The sequence below is a fragment of the Parasteatoda tepidariorum genome, chromosome 4 (genome assembly GCF_043381705.1).
Source record: "Parasteatoda tepidariorum isolate YZ-2023 chromosome 4, CAS_Ptep_4.0, whole genome shotgun sequence".
In the NCBI taxonomy this organism is placed as follows: Eukaryota; Metazoa; Arthropoda; class Arachnida; order Araneae; family Theridiidae; genus Parasteatoda; species Parasteatoda tepidariorum.
Genome location: NC_092207.1, coordinates 35,260,002 through 35,278,991, shown reverse-complemented (window position 1 = coordinate 35,278,991; position 18,990 = coordinate 35,260,002). Strand labels below are relative to the sequence as shown.

Sequence of the window (18,990 nt, the reverse complement as noted above, 5' to 3'; positions counted from 1 at the left end):
ATAAACAAGAACGTATTTCTCAGTGTCGAAACACGAATCATTCAGTATTCCGACAATGTAGAAGGCTTTTGTCTAAAGAACCAAAACTATACGAGTAGTATGTCTATTTTTCTGCAATTGTTTGTGTTTTACTCAGGTTGTTCAGCTTTATTTATACATAGTACAAAGTATACCCTATCTTCAATCTGAGTTGTGTTCTCTGTCTGGTAGCAGAAATAAATTAGAGGTGCAAAAATTATAAAATAAATTACAAAATTATTTATATCGATCTAAAAGTGAGACTAACTCAACTTTTTTAATAATTTGAGTTAAATTTAGTGTCTAACTTTTCTGATTTGTGTTCTTGAGTTCTAAATGAAAATTTTAAAGAAAATAACCTTAAATCCAATTGGTCCTGGTACTCCAATGTCACCCCTAGAGCCTTTTTCTCCCTAGAAATAGAATATATTTTTATAAAATATGGAATTACTGACAACACAGTATAACATAATTAAAAACATAGCAGTAGTTACTACTCTCACTTAAATAAATTTTATATTTAAGGTATTTAAATATATCCAAATTTATTTGTTTATTTCATAATGTATTTCATTTTATTTACAAGGAAATGTAATTTAAATTTCTAAAACATTTTTTCGAACAGTATCTTATTCATGCATGTATAATTTTCGAAGTTCTAATTGTTTTAAAATATTGCAAGTTCAATTTGGCAAGTGCTATGCAAGTTCAATTTAGCTTGTGGTATAAAAGTGAAGGACACATTAAACCATTTTCATTTTAATACATTGCCGCAATATGTTTTCGGTCCCCCTATTTGCTTTTAGAAAAATTTTACTTTTACTACATAAGTAGGGAAACTTAGCTATAAATTTATTTAAAATGCTATGAAATTAATTTTAAAAATACTTATACACTAAGCCCTTGCTGATCAATCGATCGAACATTTTGCTTTGTAAACATTCGGTACACGATTGATTTTGGAGATCTCGTATGGCAATAGTTATATGGTCAAAAATGGCCGTTAAAAATGGTATATGGTCAAGCGTGGTTTGTTCGATCGGCAAAGCTTCAAAATTATTACCTTCATATTAATTTTTTACTAACTTTATCAATGATAGTTTTGAAATATGAAAGGTATTAATAAAAGAGGTAATCAAATAAAAAAGCTACTCGAAGTGTTAATCTGTAATCTAGCTGAAAAGTTTTGTACAAATGTATTTAAATTTGTTTAGGTATTTTTTAAGGCATAGAAATAATGTGTGAATATAAATTTATCTATTTTGATAAGGTCACAAGGTGTTTAAAAACCTTAATATTAGCTTCAATATCAAAACCTCTTCTGATTTTTGGAAAGCAGCATTGCTCAGTAAAAATTTATTTAATATAATCTTAGTTTTTATTTAAGTGAATCTGGTTAGAGGCATGCAATAGATTAGGAAATTTATTTGCTTTTTAATGAAATAAATATTGAATTTTTTACTGCCTTTTACAAAATTATCCAGCACTACTTCTCTACTACTTTTTTAAGAACAAGCAAGCAATTAAATAAGAGAGAAATTAAAAATTATTAAATATGTATGTTTATAAATTTTATACTCTCAGAGTTTAAAAATATTTCTTAATTTTCTTTTTTATTCTGAAGAAAGTTATAGATTCCCAGACAGTGAAAAAAAATTAGGAAAGATAAAAGTGTGACAGAGAGATGACAAAATTTTTAGAGCTAAAATTTTGTTAAACATTAAGATTCAGGATACATTAAGGTACATTAGGAATCGCATTAAACTTGTCAGAGAATTGAGAGATCTTTAGCGTTACCCACGATGAATCACGAGAAGATATTCTAACTAGCACTAATATTGGTTAGTATTTATAACTTCTTTAGTTGCTAATAATAACTAATTAATGGATCTTGTATCAAGCCTTTAACAACATTCCACAATTAGTAACATTAATATAAGAAATACTGGGCAAATGACCCATGAATTAAAAAAAAAGCATCAGTGTTGTAAATACCGGGCAATGGCTTTAACTTTAAAAAGTAAATAGGGTATGGTTTGACTCATAGCCTTAAAAAAAATCATTATAAAATACTAGACAATGGTCCTTAACATTGAAAATCATTAGTAATGGGAAAGTGAGTACTGGTTTAGAATTATTCATGGTTTTGTCCGTCACTATTTTCCCATGGCAGAAAGGGATAGAGTTTTGATCCTATACCTCAAACAATTTCAGCGTGAGGAATACCGGACAATGGTCCTTAATATCAAAAAAAATATTAGTCAACTGTGTACTGGTTTCATTTATGGTTTTGTCCATCGGAGTTTTTGATTTGCGGTGTTGTCCAGACTCTCAATTTATTGTGGTATAATTTAATTAATGCTTAAGCAAAAGAGAATAATTGGAGGGATAAATTTTTCTTGTACCTTAAAAAAGTTTGGAATTATGTCAAAGGACGTAGAGAAACTTTAAACAAAAATTAAAATATAAATCGAAAAGCATTGCAATGTTTCGATATTTCCTTAGTGTGTGACTAATATAGAATTTCTTCGAATTGTAGAATTTCATGAATCCAGAACTTCTCTACAAATTTTTATTATTTCTTTACGTTGACGCTTATTACCTTTGTTCCAGGTAAACCAATCTCTCCTTGCTCTCCTCTCGGCCCTGGTGGACCCTATTAATAAAAGAGAAATACATTGAACAAATGTATCGATTTCTTAGCATGTTACATTAATCAAAACTAAGTTATTTGATAAAATTATATTCCTTCTAACTTTAACGAAATAGAATTCTTTTTTCATTATTTTCTTCACGAAGTCATTATTTCTTGAAGAAAATTCAATTCAATTTATGAGAGTGTAATTCAATTCGATAAGTTCTCATTTTATCCAGTTTATATAGAGAACTATCAATTTTATTGAATAACTACTCTGTTTTCTTTGTATAATAGTATTGTATATCTGGTATTTTACTTTATCTATAAAAACTATTCATTTTTGTCGTCTATAAAATAAATGTCTTAAAAATAAATGTTTTCTTAAAGAAATGCATATAAAGTTAGTTATACAATTGATTGAAGGATTTAGACATATGAATTTATGGATTTACTTTATTAATATACTATTCATAGAATGATTGCGTGAAAGATATTTTCTATTATTGAAATAATTCAAATAAAGAAAAATATTTTCCTTTTACTTCATAACATTTTCAAATTTTGAAATAGAAATGCTAAAATAAAGAAAATATTTTTAAAAAATTATTAAATATAAAACACTCCATTAAGTTATTAAAGCACAAAAAGACGTATACAAAATGGTCTTAAAGGATAAGTTGGTATTAAAAATAATTTAAGTTATAAAAGAACCAAAGCATTTGTTTGAACTTTTACTTTTTTCATATAGATACTATGCAAAAAAAAAAAAGCCAATAGCGTTGTAATGGATCGCAAAACTTGTGACACTTAGTTTTGAAATTTCTACAAGGATGGATCTGGCAGCAACTTACATTCACTTCATGCAATCAATGTGTGTGCTTAAAAGAAGTATTGTCCAGCTATCACGAGAACACCTATTGGCACCAGCCTTACGCGATGAAGGTTTCTGTGGTTGCGAAAATAAGTCGCATTAAATAGATATGTTTTTTAGCTTGTTTGCATTGATTACAGAAGATAGAGTTATGTCATTTCTTCAATTCCTTCTATACATAAATGTTTTGACTCCTGTTTATATAAAAACAGACAACTTCAGAGTTTCATTGCGAGGAATTATCGCGAACGCTAGAGACTAAGTGGCAGTTTCCTCTTGAAAAGGTGAAAAACTTCGTCTTGTAAAGACTTTTAAACTTTCACTCAAAAGACGAGTCGTGTGCATCTTAAATGAATTTATTTAAAGCTATGGATGCACATTACAAACATAATTGACGACACATCACAGACAAAATTTAACACAGAAAGAATATTTTTCGATAACCGCCATCAATCTTTTTAATCTCGATTCTTACTACTTTTTGGAAACACACATAAATCTAAAAGAAAGTTTAGCATGCCATCTGGTGACCAGTTTCTTACAGTCTATTGAGCCTCAGTCTTCTATGGCATAGACATGAAAAACTTACTTTAAATGAAATGGAATCATGAGAGATGTTTTCGATTTTCAGGAGAAAAAAAAATGCACCACAGTCATGAATGTAAACGATATTCAGAAGATCCGAATAGTGCCAAAGTAACATGACTTTTATAAAAAAAAAAATCGTGCTGCAAAATTTTCTTTGAAAATAAAGCAACTGAACACTCGAAAATACAAGAATGAATACAAGAACAAAAGAATACATAATAAAAATGACGAAAAAAATATGATCAAAAATACCAGAATATATTAAAATTTACAGTGTTTTCGGCTCCACAGAAAGTAATGTATGATAAAATTTGGAAACCATATCATGATATTTTAAAGCAGAGAATAAAATCCTTTCATTTTATTAAATTTACTTTTTAGTTTTGTATTTCTTTCTAATTGTGTTGCAATAAGAACTATTATTTTGAAAAATAAAACTTCAGATCAACCGTTACCATATGATCGAAAAAATTACCAAAAGAATGGTTTAAATACCGTATATTTTGGTTTTATTAAACAGAATTATGGTTTTACCATAAAAGTCATTTCGATACAGCACGGTAATTTTGCCACAATTCTCTGCATGCACATTATAATGACTCACAATTATACTTTCTCTCCTTTGAAAATGTTGTTTTTCTCACAAAGCTTCTTTTAATTACCAACAATTAGTTAGAATTTCTTTAAAGTGAAAAGTTTTCTGACAAGTTTCGGATAAAGAGAAATATACTAATGGTTCAAAATATTCAACATAATACAAAATAGAAAGAAAAATCTTTTGAGATGAGCCTGATTGACTAAACTATTTATTTTTGCCAATAGTGTAAAATATTAAGAGTTAAATGTTATTTCAAATCCTAAATTTCTCAGTCTATTATCAACGAATTTCAGTTTTGAAAATATGTGGGGATATGTAGAGAATTTTATTCTAAATTTTTCTATTAACGAAAAATTTATTGACATCTAACAGTAAGAGTTTTACAAAAATTTTAATATATTTAGAATTTTTAAAATTTTCAAAAAGAACATATTATTTAGAAAAGGATTTGTACAAGGATGGAATTTAAACGATGGCAATTTCATCAATTTGGAAGATATTCTTTTAATGAATTCCAAACGCATATGTTTGTTTTTATAGCAGCTCTGAAGCCATTAGCTTTCTAACTTATAACTGTTAGTTTGCTCCTTGTTTTCAATTAATTTTATCCCAAAAATGCATTTTATTGGTTCATGGCAAGGAATACGAACTGAAAAGTATTCTATTTTTTTCTTCAGTTTTTAGTTATTCTCACAATGCAGTTTTTCACGAAAAAAAGAAAAAGAAAAAAAGAAAAAAAATATTTTTTAAAAATATGACATTCACCATTTTGCAAAGTTAGTCTATAAATAAATAAAGTTTCATAAGTCCCCAAAATTTGTTTATTTATTCTCAAAAACGTAGAAAAAATCTTTTTTTTTCAACCACTATAAATGTCTTCTGGTTTCACGTGTCATTGCTTAAAAGCAATTCAATGCCATCTATTTAATGGTTATTTTAAGTTCAATAATACTTAACTCGAGCGTATAGAAATTTAAGTATGCTATTTGGAGATTCAGAAAATATTTCTGTATAGTAAATGAAAATGTTTAAAATAGTTAAAAAGAAACAGGAGACAATTACTTTAAAGAAAGGTCTCATTTCTGGGAAATTAAAGAAGAGGAGAAAAACATTGTAATTGGAAATAAATTTTCCAGAAATAAATTGAAAAATACAGATATCAAAATTTCTATCATTCATTTGTAAGTGTAATTATTTCTATTGTTCGTAAAAAAGAAAGAGAGAGAAAGAGAGAAAAAAAAATGGACACTTTGATAACATTCTGTCTAATGATTGGACTACTAGGGCACTTATTAGAACTCAATCTTCTCGGGTCGATCCCTAAACTTTAATATTCTAATTAATTAGTACAGACAATTACTTTATGAATAATTTCATTCGTTTATAAAATATATTAGTAGGAAATATCAGTCGACACGTTTCAAGTGCTCAAAAACAAACACCGTTTTTCAAAAACTGCCAGACGTGAATGAGGAAGTTTAACGTTCAGTTTCTTGTGACAATTTAATGCAAGCAATGCTTAGTGTTTTAAGTTGTGTGATCAGAGGCAAAGACGTACTTTCCCTAAATAAACATCCATTTTCCCAACGAATTTTGATTTTTTACGCTCTGGGTATAGAGGGGGTTTGCCGCAATCAATTGTTTAGGCAGGAGAATAGATTAAATTTTAGAAATTTTTGAAGTTAATTTCTCTTTTATTGAACATTTCCAAATATAGAGGATTAATATCTGCTTATTAATTCTCTTTATATGTAGAATGTTTCGACGATGAAAAAAATTAAAATTAAATGCAAAAATTATTTAATATTTTAAATTGTTCCAGAGATATGGTCAAATGCGCATAACATAAAATTTACTTTAAGGGACCCCAAACGTTTGGCCATTCTACTACCTAAACTATTAGTACCATATTTTAATAAAAAATAATAAAGGGTCACAACTAATTATTAAAACTTTTTTTACGTAGAATTTCCCATCGATGAAGCAATTTATAATTAAATGCAAAAATTATGAATTATTTTAAATTGTTCTAGAGCTATGGTGAAACACGCAAAACATAATATTTACTTTAAAGAACACCAAACTTTTGACCGTTTTACTACCTAAACTATTTTCATATTTTTCAGACCGTGTGCATTACTTCTAAAGTTATTAAGATGTTTGCTTTTCTTCTAATAACTAAGTGCTTTTCTTTGAGATATTCTCAAATAACACACTCCTAAAGAAATTCGGCGAAGGCGTAAGTTTTTCTGCATTGAAAAATTTGTCAACATGATTCAACACGTGGTGAATAGCACAAAGAAATTGATTGGACAAGACTTATTTTTGATTGGTGTAAAGCTTTATGTTTTATACGTCAAAAAGCACTCTAATAAAAGGGTATTAAATTTCTTATTTTATCTGAATGATTGACGCCAGTTGTAAAGGATAACAACTTGGCTATCCCTTACAAAGGTTTGCAAACAAATTTCTTTCACTAAGGCTTCGTGATTTCAGAAAAATATTTTCCACGCAGGTTTACTTGCATTTTTTTCACCCTTTCAAATTGTGAGAAAAATGTGAATTGCTATTTTAATGTAACTGGGATACGTTTTTTTTATTATTTATTTTTTTGCATTCAATGCCGAGAAAAAAATATGACAAAGGATAAGGAAATCTGTTAGGATTTTTTTAATAACTGTCGTGGAGCAGCCGACGCAACTTTCGAATTTACGACTACTAATGTTAACTCTGTAGCCTTGTAATTTTGAACCTAATCCAGAAGACAAGGGAACTCCTGGATCAAGTAATGGGAGAAATTTGTCGTCGTGGAGGACTTTTTGATGGAACTAACTCGCATTTGCGTTACATCTAGGGGAAGACCACGAAAATCTTCCATGGTTAGGAAACGATGGAAAAGGGGCTCTTACCCATGATCTGTCAACCACTGAGGATATTTCACGTCAGCACTGTGGACGGTGCAAGCCGGATGCGGATTCGTATTGACCAGCTATCACTAGGATTCGAGTCAGGTTCACATCATTGGAAGGTGAGCACTCCATCCCCTGAGCCATCGTGACCCAATTTGTCAGTATTGAACATAAATTTCATATATTTTGATTTTTTACTTAAAAAACGGAATTTAGTGGCATTTTAAAAGCATTTCAATTCATCGCCAGTAAAAGGAAAAAAAGGTTATCAATGTGATTTGAAATTTCCACGCTTCATTCAGGTAAGATCAAGTATTTGCACAAATGCAATAAAACATTTGTTCTCCAGAGTAATAATTTTTTCCTCAATTTAACTTGAAATAAATTTGATATGCTTTAAAAGGATCAGAATCATATTCCATTAAATTAGTTGAATTCGATTCTATAGCTTTTTAATGCTGAATTTGGCAATTTTACGAACCACTCTTAAAGCACGGGGTTTGAGACTCACCAACTACTAAGAATCTACCTGCTTCGCAACAATTTGATAAACCACTAAAAGAACTTTCTTTACCACACATTACATGTATGTATACATTTATGGATATTTATTGATGCGGTGCAGAAGTCTTTGACATCTTTATCGTTGCTATTGCTCTCTTTAATATTATTTGTCTGATCCAAGCAACATTTCAACGAATCCCCCAAGTTAAGCTAATTTAAGCGCGCTCAGCAAAGTTTTAATTATTAATTTCAAGAATTTTCATCATTTCCAGTTGCTGGATGAGGACATTCGTGAGCCTTTAAAGAACAAAAGCTTCATTTCTTACATTATTTTTGCGATTTAACAACTCCGTAAAGATTCTAGAAACATTTTATTTCACTCTTGATTAAACATGGAACAACGTCTGGAATATTTTCACGCAAGGACTGTTTTCCAGAAAATTTAATTCACAGGCATTTGGTTTTCAATAAAGTGAGGGGCTTCACTTTTACGTTCTGATAGAAAAGATTAATTCAAATGTATTTAATTTCTGAAGTAGTTGAATAGAGTGTGTCTTAAAGCATTTTCAATACAATTAAGAATGATAAATATGTCATCTTCACTACTGAAGCGTAAAGGAATGTAGCAAAAAAATATTTTACAGTTTCAAATTTCTTATTTCACAATAAGATATACAAAGATAAAGATATCAAGTCACAATAAGATATACAAAATATGAATGATATGTCTAATCATCATTATAATATGAGTCATATGTCTGAATCATAAGATAAACAAAATATGAATCATGTTGCAAACATGTCAAGAGCACTAATAATTTTAGGTATCAATACGTGTACCTCAGGTTTTAACAAAGTAAAATAATATAAATATTTAAAATGTTGAATTTAATCTAAAGTAGATACAAGCACGCATAATGTTATTTTATGGTTTATTTAAATACAACAAATACATTCAATAATTATTTAGAAAAAAATAAACCTTAAAAAAATGCAAAGCTCTTTTTTTACAATGTCATGCAATACTAAATGCAATACTAACGTTTAAAAATTCATTACTGCATGAAATTTCAGTTTCAAGACAATTTTAATTATGCAAGCCACGCAAAATAAATAATTATTAAAAAGAATCCACCATTAACTATAAAAAAGTATTGAAATTCTTGGGGGTTAAATTTAAAAATTATGGAAAAAAACACGAAAAAGTTAAATTTAGTAAATATATGTATGTACTTCATCATAAAACAATTAATTAAAATACACATACAATTATTACTAAACAGATGTAAAATTGAATATTCATACTATTATCAGATTTCACTTGACTACTAAGTTGTCATAAAATTCGCCACACGTACCAAGATAAGCAGTCAAGATAAGTAGTCAATATAAATATAAATTTAACAGCTTCATACAGATCACAGAACTGCGAAGTCGAAAGGATAAAAATTATTTTCTGTATAACTAAATTATACCATATTTAAAATTAGTTAAATTTTCGAGCGCGTGGTTTTAGCGTCATTTTTAGAAAATGATGCCAATGTAGAACTCTAACCAAATAACTTACATATTCTGCAACTATTGCGGAATCCACAGAAAGTTCACGAATGTTTCAGTGATGGTAAAACTATACATTTTCTTATAGCGTGTTTTTAGAAGATAAAAAGTGAGGTAATGAAAAGGTTATAAACTCTACATGGAAGTGATAAATCCTAATACATAAACTTATCTTTTAATATAGCATCCCATATTTATAAAATAAATTATAAGAATGAGTTTTATTTTCTAAATACGAAATCGGAATTACAAAAAAACTTATTAATAACTCATTTTATTATCAGATGCTAATATTGAAAATGCAAGGCTAAGTAAATAAAGGTCGAAAAATGTCTAAATAAATAAAATTATGACTAAATAAATAAGGTGCAGTTAAATAAATAAATATAAATAGATAACTATTTGAAATAAATTGATAAAAATGAAGTTAAAGGAAAAAATAAATCGCTACATTTTGAAAAGGAAAACTGTGATAAAGAGAAAATTTTGTGTATCTTCTAAAATGTTTCAATAATATACAAATTAAGATCTTGTATGGTTCACCTTATTTTGAATGCAAAGAATTTTAACAATGACATAGTTCAAAACGCTACAAAATTTCCAACGTATAGAGTATTTATTTTTCCGATACAACTGAATGAAACATTCAAAAAGATCAAAATTTTTATCGCTGAAAAGAATAAAGACTGTCGTGTAAGCTTGAATATTTTTATTATCTCGAAATACTGTAAATGAAAATGTAAATTTTATTTTGTTAACGAAATCAGTAATAGTTAAAAATGCTTTTCAAGGAATAAAATAAAATTATAACACTTACAGGAATAACGACAGTGTCTGTAGTTGTACCAGGAATGCCGTCTCTACCAGGAAGGCCCTGCATAGAAAAAAAATTAGAACCAGATAAAAAATAAAAAATACAATACATCTCTAAAACGTTTTATGATAAAATATATACTGGGTAACTTCTTAAAAAAGTGATAAACATAAAGCCATTGCTTCTTTCGTTATATTAAACTTTCGTCATATTAAAGCAAAATATAAAAAAAAAAGTTTCTGGTTTAATATATATCACGAACCTACATGAAAAAGTCATAATTATAAAGAGGTTGTTCACTTTTGAACAAAAAAAGCTCGTAAATGATTTTTTTTTTGAAACGCCATGTTAAAATGTTTCGAGTTTAATATATATTGTGAAACTACCTGAAAAATTTATAAACAGAAGCTTATAACTAATATAAAACAATACTCAAAAGTTTCGTGTGCAACTAGCTGAAAAAGTGATAAACAAAAAAACGTATTATGAACAATAGAAGCTCGCAAATGAGCTTACATTAAAACACAATTTAAAAAAGGTTTTGATTTAATATATATATATATATATATATCTTTTGNTATATTGGGGAATAAGTATAAAAATAACTTAATATTTGGAAAAAAAATTAAGATTTGATTTTTTTTGTTGATCAATTTGAATTTTAAATTCACAGTAAACCAAAATTAGCATATAAAAAATAAGCATAATTTTATTTATAAAATTGAGGCACTTGGCAAGATTGGATAAGAATAAATAAAAAATATGATTGAAAAGTGAAATTGCAAATGAATGAACTCGAGGCTCAAAGGAAGACCCAAAAACAGTTTACTAAAATATCAGTGCAACCGTGACTATCATGCGTTGTCCTGTATATATATATGTATATGTATATTGCCTAATTTTCTGAACATTTATCTATCTTTATTATTAACTAACTGAGTATTCATTGTTCATACTTAAAAAAAAGTAAATAATCAATTAATCAGTGTTAATTAACTTTGACAAATCATGCATGAAACTAAAACAGATAAGCCGAAAAAAGTAATGAATAAAACACTTCTTCATTGCTTTTTGTTCTTTACTTTACATTATTATATAAAGCAATATAAATTTGTAGGTGCCACACTCATTAAAATAAAGATTTCTATTGTCGAACTTATTATAAAAGTTTATTCAGCAACAAAAATAAAATGATTCGAACTAATAAAAAATGCCAGATAACAAAAATTATGTTATTTATTGTAGCCAACGCTATGGTTGCCATGAATAACCATGGTTAGTCATGGTTGCACTGGTATTTTAGTAAACTCTTTTTGGGTCTTCCTTTGAGCCTCGAGTTCATTGATTTCCAATTCCGCTTGTTCTTCATTTTTTCATTCATTCTTTATGTAAGGTCTAATCTTGCCAAGCGCCTCAGTTTTACGAATCAGAGGATGTTTATTTTTTATTTGCTAATTTTAGTTCACTGTGAATTTAAAATTTGAATTGATCAAAAAAATTTTTTTTCAAGTATTAAGTTATTTTTTTAATTATTCGCCAAAACCCAGCTTTTAAAAACGTAATTTACCAAAGACCTGATACCTGTTTTATAATAAAATTTCAATTTAATTTCTTTAGTAATGAGTTTTTTTCTTGAATAAGTATTAGAATAAGCAATACTTTTTATTTCCTTTTTGTATTCTCAAATTCATTTATTTCGAAATAATAATATTATCGTTAAATATTTAGCCAAGATAAGTGAACAAATTCTTTCAAATAAAAGTAATGTACTTTAAGTACAGCTATTATTGTTTTTACTATTTAAGTACAGAACGACAATAAATGATCGATGTATTTTTTTGCTAAATTAATCATTTTTATTAGAACTTTTGATATATGGTTTTTTAACACATAAATGCAATATTTTATGTAAAATACATTTATTGAAATGGTTCCAGCTCTAATTTCTTTCACCAAGCCGTATGTTTAAATTGCATCAATATATAAATTCCTTCTTAGTTCGATTTAAAGGCATTCCGTGACAATTTGGTTCCATTTTCATATGAATGTTAGAATTTTATTGAAAATTCTAGAAATTCTCCAGATATTTTTGAACGAGATGGTGCTTGGAATAAATTTAAATGAGAAATTCTTAGTTTCTGACTGTAACCATGATCTTTTGTTTCAATATGAATCTCTTTCATCATCAAATATCTGTAATGCAATCAATAATTATCTGGAGAAACTCAATGTCATCTTTGTAATGCTTTGTTGCCACCGAGCCGTCCCTAAAGTCATTTTTGAAGAACCTCCAAAGTTTTATTCAAATAAATTGGAAAGACTATTCAAGCTATGTAAACAAATATGAATGTCAGTTGGATTTCTGTATTGTATTAAAGTTAAAGTAATTTTCAGATTTTTTTTTCGATACTTGTTAAAATTAATTAAATGTTATCCATCGTTAAAAAAAGCAAATTTTGCAAACTTATTTTTAATTAAAAGAATATTAATGACAATATAAGCTTTTAGATTTTCTTCAAATACACTGCCAGAAATTTCTTACAAAAATAGTTAAATAACTATTTAATTTTTATTTTACCATAATTAAACAAAATAGTCAAATAACCATAAATAAGATGATATTCAAACTACTATCAGTGAGAAAAACAATTTATTAACTGTTTTCAGTTAATACGGTTAAATAACCAGAATTTTATACTTCCAAATAGACCCAGCAAATGAAGCCACTTAGTTTCTAGTAGTTGGGTACATATTTTAGCCGAGCGGGTTCATCTGTCAATCTCATGACTTACAAAAAGGGGGGTTCGAAACCCAGCGTTGACATCACAATATTTGCAATTTATTTAAAGAGTGTCCAATGTTCTGCACTTTCCAGTTTTTGACTAAATATTAGAATACAATAATCTCATTCATGCTCAGATGGCAGCTGCTTAACACAAAAATGTAATATGATAGACTAATTAAACCACACTATTCCACGGTACATTTAGAAAAACACGCACACACAACTCAACTACTAACTCCAATGCATATTACCTAACAAAAAGCCTATCTTCAATGTTTAGTTAAATTTCTTTAATACTGTTTTGAAACCATACTAGCTGTAAATGGTTAAAAACTGCATAGTTTTCTACTAATGTTTTTTATCCATATTAATGGTTTCAAAACCTTAAAGGTAACTTAATGTTCTTTATCTCAAACTGTACGGTTAATTACTTGAACAGACTGTTGCCGGTTACTTTACCGTAATTTCAGAATAAAACAATGTAATAAAGTCCTTAAAAAAACGTGTTTCTAATTGTTCTTAATTTGAAAATTAAAACTGAAAAGTCGGCACATGAACGATACATTTATAATAATGTTTACTTGAAAATTTTATTATTTAGATGCTTTTGAAACAATAACACTATTTAAGACTAAAAATAATACAGATTTTTGCAGCATTAATTCTATGTTGTTGATCTACAAGTTACAATGTTATAGTTAACTATCAAACAATTATCGGGAACCAAATGGTCAGCTCCATATGTTCCCCAACAAAGTAGTTGTTAAAATTTAAAAAGAAATATAAGCTCAGAAATTAAAATTAGATCATTATTCAGAAATAAAAATGTTATTACTATTAAAAAATATTTAAGGTAAGCAGAGATGAACAAATTTTTCTGAAATAATAATGGAATTTAGTTAATAGATACATTTAAAATTTTTAACAAAATTCTATATTATTGACAGTGACGAAATGATTAAATTTTACTTAACTATTTTTTAATTCAAAAAAATTTTAATTTTGATTCCACAGTATTTGTTAACATTGTTTCTCGCTCTGAAGATTTTCGAAATGACAAAATTCAAGTGAAATAGTACTTGAATATGATAAAGATAGTTAGGAGTACTACTCGACTTTAAAAATCAAAAACTACCAAAAAGTACTTTGTAATATTTTGAAAAGAAGAATTTTATATGGAAGATATGTTTGCGAAACTATATCGTAAAAAAAAAAGAAAAAAAAAAGAGAGAAAAAAAAATTTAAAACAATTCAAACGTTTTGCTTTTTTGAGAGTTTTTTTTCTTCGTAAAATTAACATATTAAATGAAACTCAGTTGGCATTTTATTAATATACAACTATAAAAAGCGTGTTTTAATCTAAACTGATAGTTTGGTAAAAGTTTATAACAACAAAATTGGCTAAATTTCAAAATATATAATTATCATATATTTCATGTAAATTCATGTGGTACAGAAAATAATTTTCTTTCCTGATTCCCTGTTTATAATTTTAAAAAATTTTGACCGATGGCGCTGAAGGCAGTAAACCTGTAATTCAAATAAAAGGTACTCAAAATTACCTTTATCAATCTTACCAAGCAATTAATTTTTGAAAATCACCAAATTATATAGTCGGAAATGTCCATGATCATTCACAATCGCGTTATAATCGGAGAGCAAAAAATACATCAAAACACTACTGCGCCATCTGTTGAAAAATTTCTGTACTGAATCTAAGATTTTTGAGTGGAAAATTTCTGTCTTGACTCGCGAGTTTGTTACAAAAATTATTCTTCCCCTTAACTAACGTTGTATATTTTGGAAGACCGTCAGCCTAATTTAGAACACTCTACATGTTCCATGTCGGGAAAAAATTTTGCTATTTTAATTGCATATATTGCCTGATGCTATTAATATTAATAACTAATTGCTTGCGATTGCTTACTATAAATATTAATAACTAATAATTTTCTATGTAAACTGCATAATATTCAATAAAAAGAATAAAATAGAAATTGCTAATTTTGATTTTAAAAAAATTATACAATGTGTATTATTTATGAAATTTGATTTTCGTACCGGTAATCCAGGTAGTCCTTGAGGTCCTGGAAGGCCAGATTCTCCTCTGTCACCCTAAAAACATACATAAAAAAGCAAATAAATCTCTTGTTATATACTAGGTTATCCTTTACAAGGTCTTCAATAACGACTACCATTTATATATAATTCCAAAATCCTCATCGAAAATGCGATGAAACAATAATCACACTTAAAATCGGCAAAACGAGGTGCTGATAAATCCTGAAGCTGTTTTGAATAACTACCTTTTAGCTCCTTTTATGTAATCAAACAGACATTGATGCTTCAAGCTCCATCCAAAAGTACCGGCACTCAGATTGACGGTATTTTTCACCGCATTATCTAATTTTCATCGGAATATGTTACGGAACAAAAAAACTAATAAACCGCCAAAAAATTTTTACAGCAATAATTACCGTAAAATCATCGAATATCTCTAATTTAATTAAATAATAATATTTAATTATATTTATTAATTGTATGTTACTGTAAAAATTATGGTATAATATTTTACGTTAAAAATGGATTTTACGGAAGATGCATCCATATACTTTAAACCGTAAATTGATCCGGATCTTTTTTATAGTGCAGACATTTCTTTTTCGCTTCATTTTTGAAGAATATCATAAAAATATTTTTCGAGGATTGTCAGCACAGAACAACATGTGTACCTGTATATGATAACAGCTTAATATAATATACAAATTGTAATTATATTAGGCTGTTATCAAGGTTTTAATAATAAAGAAAATGAAACCTGACTCTGCAATCACCAAACTGGGAATGGTAGAATTTAATAAATGTTTTAATTTAAAAAAGAACTCTTTTTTTCAGTTTAGAGTAAAAAAAAAATATTCTAAAATTAGCATACTGTCCATTGAATATTTTTCAAAGAAAAATTATAATTATAATAAGAATAATAAAATAAACATACAGGAAAACCTCTCTTTCCTTCTGGTCCTGCTACTCCAGGTGGTCCTGTATCGCCCTGTAAAAAAAGCACCAGTGAGTTAAAAAAAATCCTGGTCTCAAAATTTTTTGTTTACTAGTTTTCTGAAAAACAAAAACTAAAATATTAGCTAAATTTGTTCGAAGGAAAGAAAAGGATGTCAAAATTTTTCAAATAATCTTAATTTTAACATTTTTAATAATAAATTAGAGAAAAGAGATTATGTCCCCAGAAATTACTTTCAGATTTTTTCAAAATATTTTTTAGAATCTTAAAATGCCAGTTCACCAACTAAAACACTTTTAAATTCACTTTATTTCAGAGATTGATTTGAAAGACAGATCAAGGAATTAAAAGTCTGTAACAATGTCTGGTTTCACTTCTATTCTCAGTGACTTAATATTTTTTTAAAGAGTTTGAGATTTTAAAGTAACATTCCAAATAAAATAGATTATTATTTATTTTAATTTCTGTCTGGTTTCACTTCTATTTTTTCAGTGACTTAATATTTTTTAAAGAGTTTTAGATTTAAAAGTAACATTTCAAATAAAATATAATAGTAATAGAGTAATTATTATTTTAATAACATATTCCTATTTTGATATCTGTCTGGTTTCACTTTTATTCTCAGTGACTTAATATTTTTTAAAGAGTCTTAGATTTTAAAGTAACATTTCAAATAAAATAGATTAATTATTATTTTAATAACCTAATCTTATTTTGATATCTGTTTGGTTTCACTTTTATTCTCAGTGACTTTATTTTTTAATGCGTTAGAGATTTTAAAGTAACATTTCAACTAAAATAGATTATTAATTATTTTAATAACCTAGTTATATTTTGATATTTCTTTGTTCCGATTTAAAGAAAGTATTGACGTGTGAAATATGGCCTTTCTTAAAAGGTCAAGAGAATTACCTTTTTACCAGGAAATCCTGGAATACCTGGTAAGCCTTGCAGTCCTTGCTCCCCCTAGATAAAAAAAAAGAAAAGAAAATACATGAATCTTTATAATATAAGTGTTATACCGTTTATATTTCATTCTTCAAAAATATAATTATTTTTATTATTGTTTGACGTTTAGTTTAGTTTATATTTAGATGAATAAGAAAAATTTGCAAAAATATGTATCTATAGTAAGAAGTTTTTGTTATCTTAAACATAGTATATTATCACAAAAAATATCGTAACGAATACAAATGATCTCACAAATCTAACTTATAAAGAGAGAGGCTACCTGATCACATATAAATTTTAAAAAAATAAATGAATAGTTTAAATTGTTATGCTGATGTACTATACAAGGAGTATACAAATAATGCTCTATAATTATCTTTAGAACTATTTTTCAATTATAAAATAGAAAAATTTCTAAAAATTAATATTTCTAGTTTTTATAATTGAATATATTATTTTTAATTAAAATATAAATAAAATCTCCATTCTATATTTACTCTTCTACCATATAGGGTGTTTCGTAATGTTGTCTCCTTGACAAAGTTGAAAAGACAGTTGCTTCCTTGAATTAATAATAAATTACGACACCCACTTTGTACCATTTTTTAAAACTTTTATAAAAATACAGAATAGAAGCAATTTTTTATTCAACACCTTGTATAGTGCATCCTATAATACATTATTATTTCGGAAAGCTTACATTATTTAAACGCATCTTTAAGTTCTCGAAAATAATATACTTCCAGCACTTGCCTACTCTAATTCTACATAAAAACTCGGTTATAACACGAAACACTTTGTAAAATATTATTGTTCCAAGTCTAGGAAAAGATATACGTCTCTAAATTATTATTCATCAATTATCCTGTCCCAGTCAATGACCAGTACAGTGATCTCTCCATCAAGCAGAAATATATCAGAGTATTTCGCCAACAGTGCCAACGGTGGTCAATGATACGTGGACAGGGCAGATCAGGATGTGATCTCAATGCATTTATACACGCCAAACACGGAGCAATCGATTACAATTTCCCGTGTTCTGTAATTCCTTATGAGCGAGGACCTATCTTCGAGTCCCTCAGAGGAAAGGTAATGAATCCCAGAATCGTCCCCATCTTGCGTCATTGAGCACGATTGAATAGTTTCGACTCGCTGATAAATAACTATTCCAGCAATTCATAAATACGGTGAACTGTTGCTGCTGAATAAATCTATTGAGAGGGAAGTTTTATTTTTACGTGTAATTATGAATAGTTTTCCTCATTGTTTTGTAAACGAAGATATTCTGTCTAGAAGTACTTGTAGTTAATAGCAGTTATTGAATGCGCCAATGACTTTTAGACTTGTTTAAGACATTATTTGTAATAACAGCGTATATTTGTAACAACTGCTTTCTAGTGATACCTATTTTAATAATAGTGTAAATGCAATAAAAAAATGTATTTTTAATTGATAGTGGGGAACAATTTTTCATATATTGCATGATATTTTCTAACGGATCTTAGATATTTCCATATCGTTGATTACGAATATGCAATCAATTTCTCTCTCCAAGCTATTGTATTTTTTCAATTTTTTATATATATATATATATATATATCATAAAAAGGCATAATGCCTAGAATGTTTCATAATTTCTAATGAAGCTCATTCTTTAAATAGAACTTGCTAATTTTGATTGTAAAAAAACTTGTTTTTATTTAGGCTCGCTCTATTGAAATGATAAAAATAATAATTATTG

The 18,990-nt window shown here is 27.5% G+C and overlaps 1 protein-coding gene across 2 annotated transcripts in view; it reads right to left on the bottom strand.

The window, feature by feature from the left end:
- The window catches only part of LOC107445377 (collagen alpha-1(IX) chain), a 158,994-nt gene that overhangs the window by 51,194 nt on the left and 88,810 nt on the right, over positions 1 to 18,990 (bottom strand). For both annotated transcript variants that reach the window (XM_043039897.2, XM_043039898.2), the window contains exons 15-20: positions 17,211 to 17,264; positions 16,278 to 16,331; positions 15,344 to 15,397; positions 10,501 to 10,557; positions 2,621 to 2,674; positions 378 to 431 (exon numbers count right to left, since the gene is read on the bottom strand). In XM_043039897.2, coding sequence (XP_042895831.1) covers positions 378 to 431; positions 2,621 to 2,674; positions 10,501 to 10,557; positions 15,344 to 15,397; positions 16,278 to 16,331; positions 17,211 to 17,264 — 327 coding nt within the window. The remainder of the gene's footprint in view (positions 1 to 377; positions 432 to 2,620; positions 2,675 to 10,500; positions 10,558 to 15,343; positions 15,398 to 16,277; positions 16,332 to 17,210; positions 17,265 to 18,990) is intronic.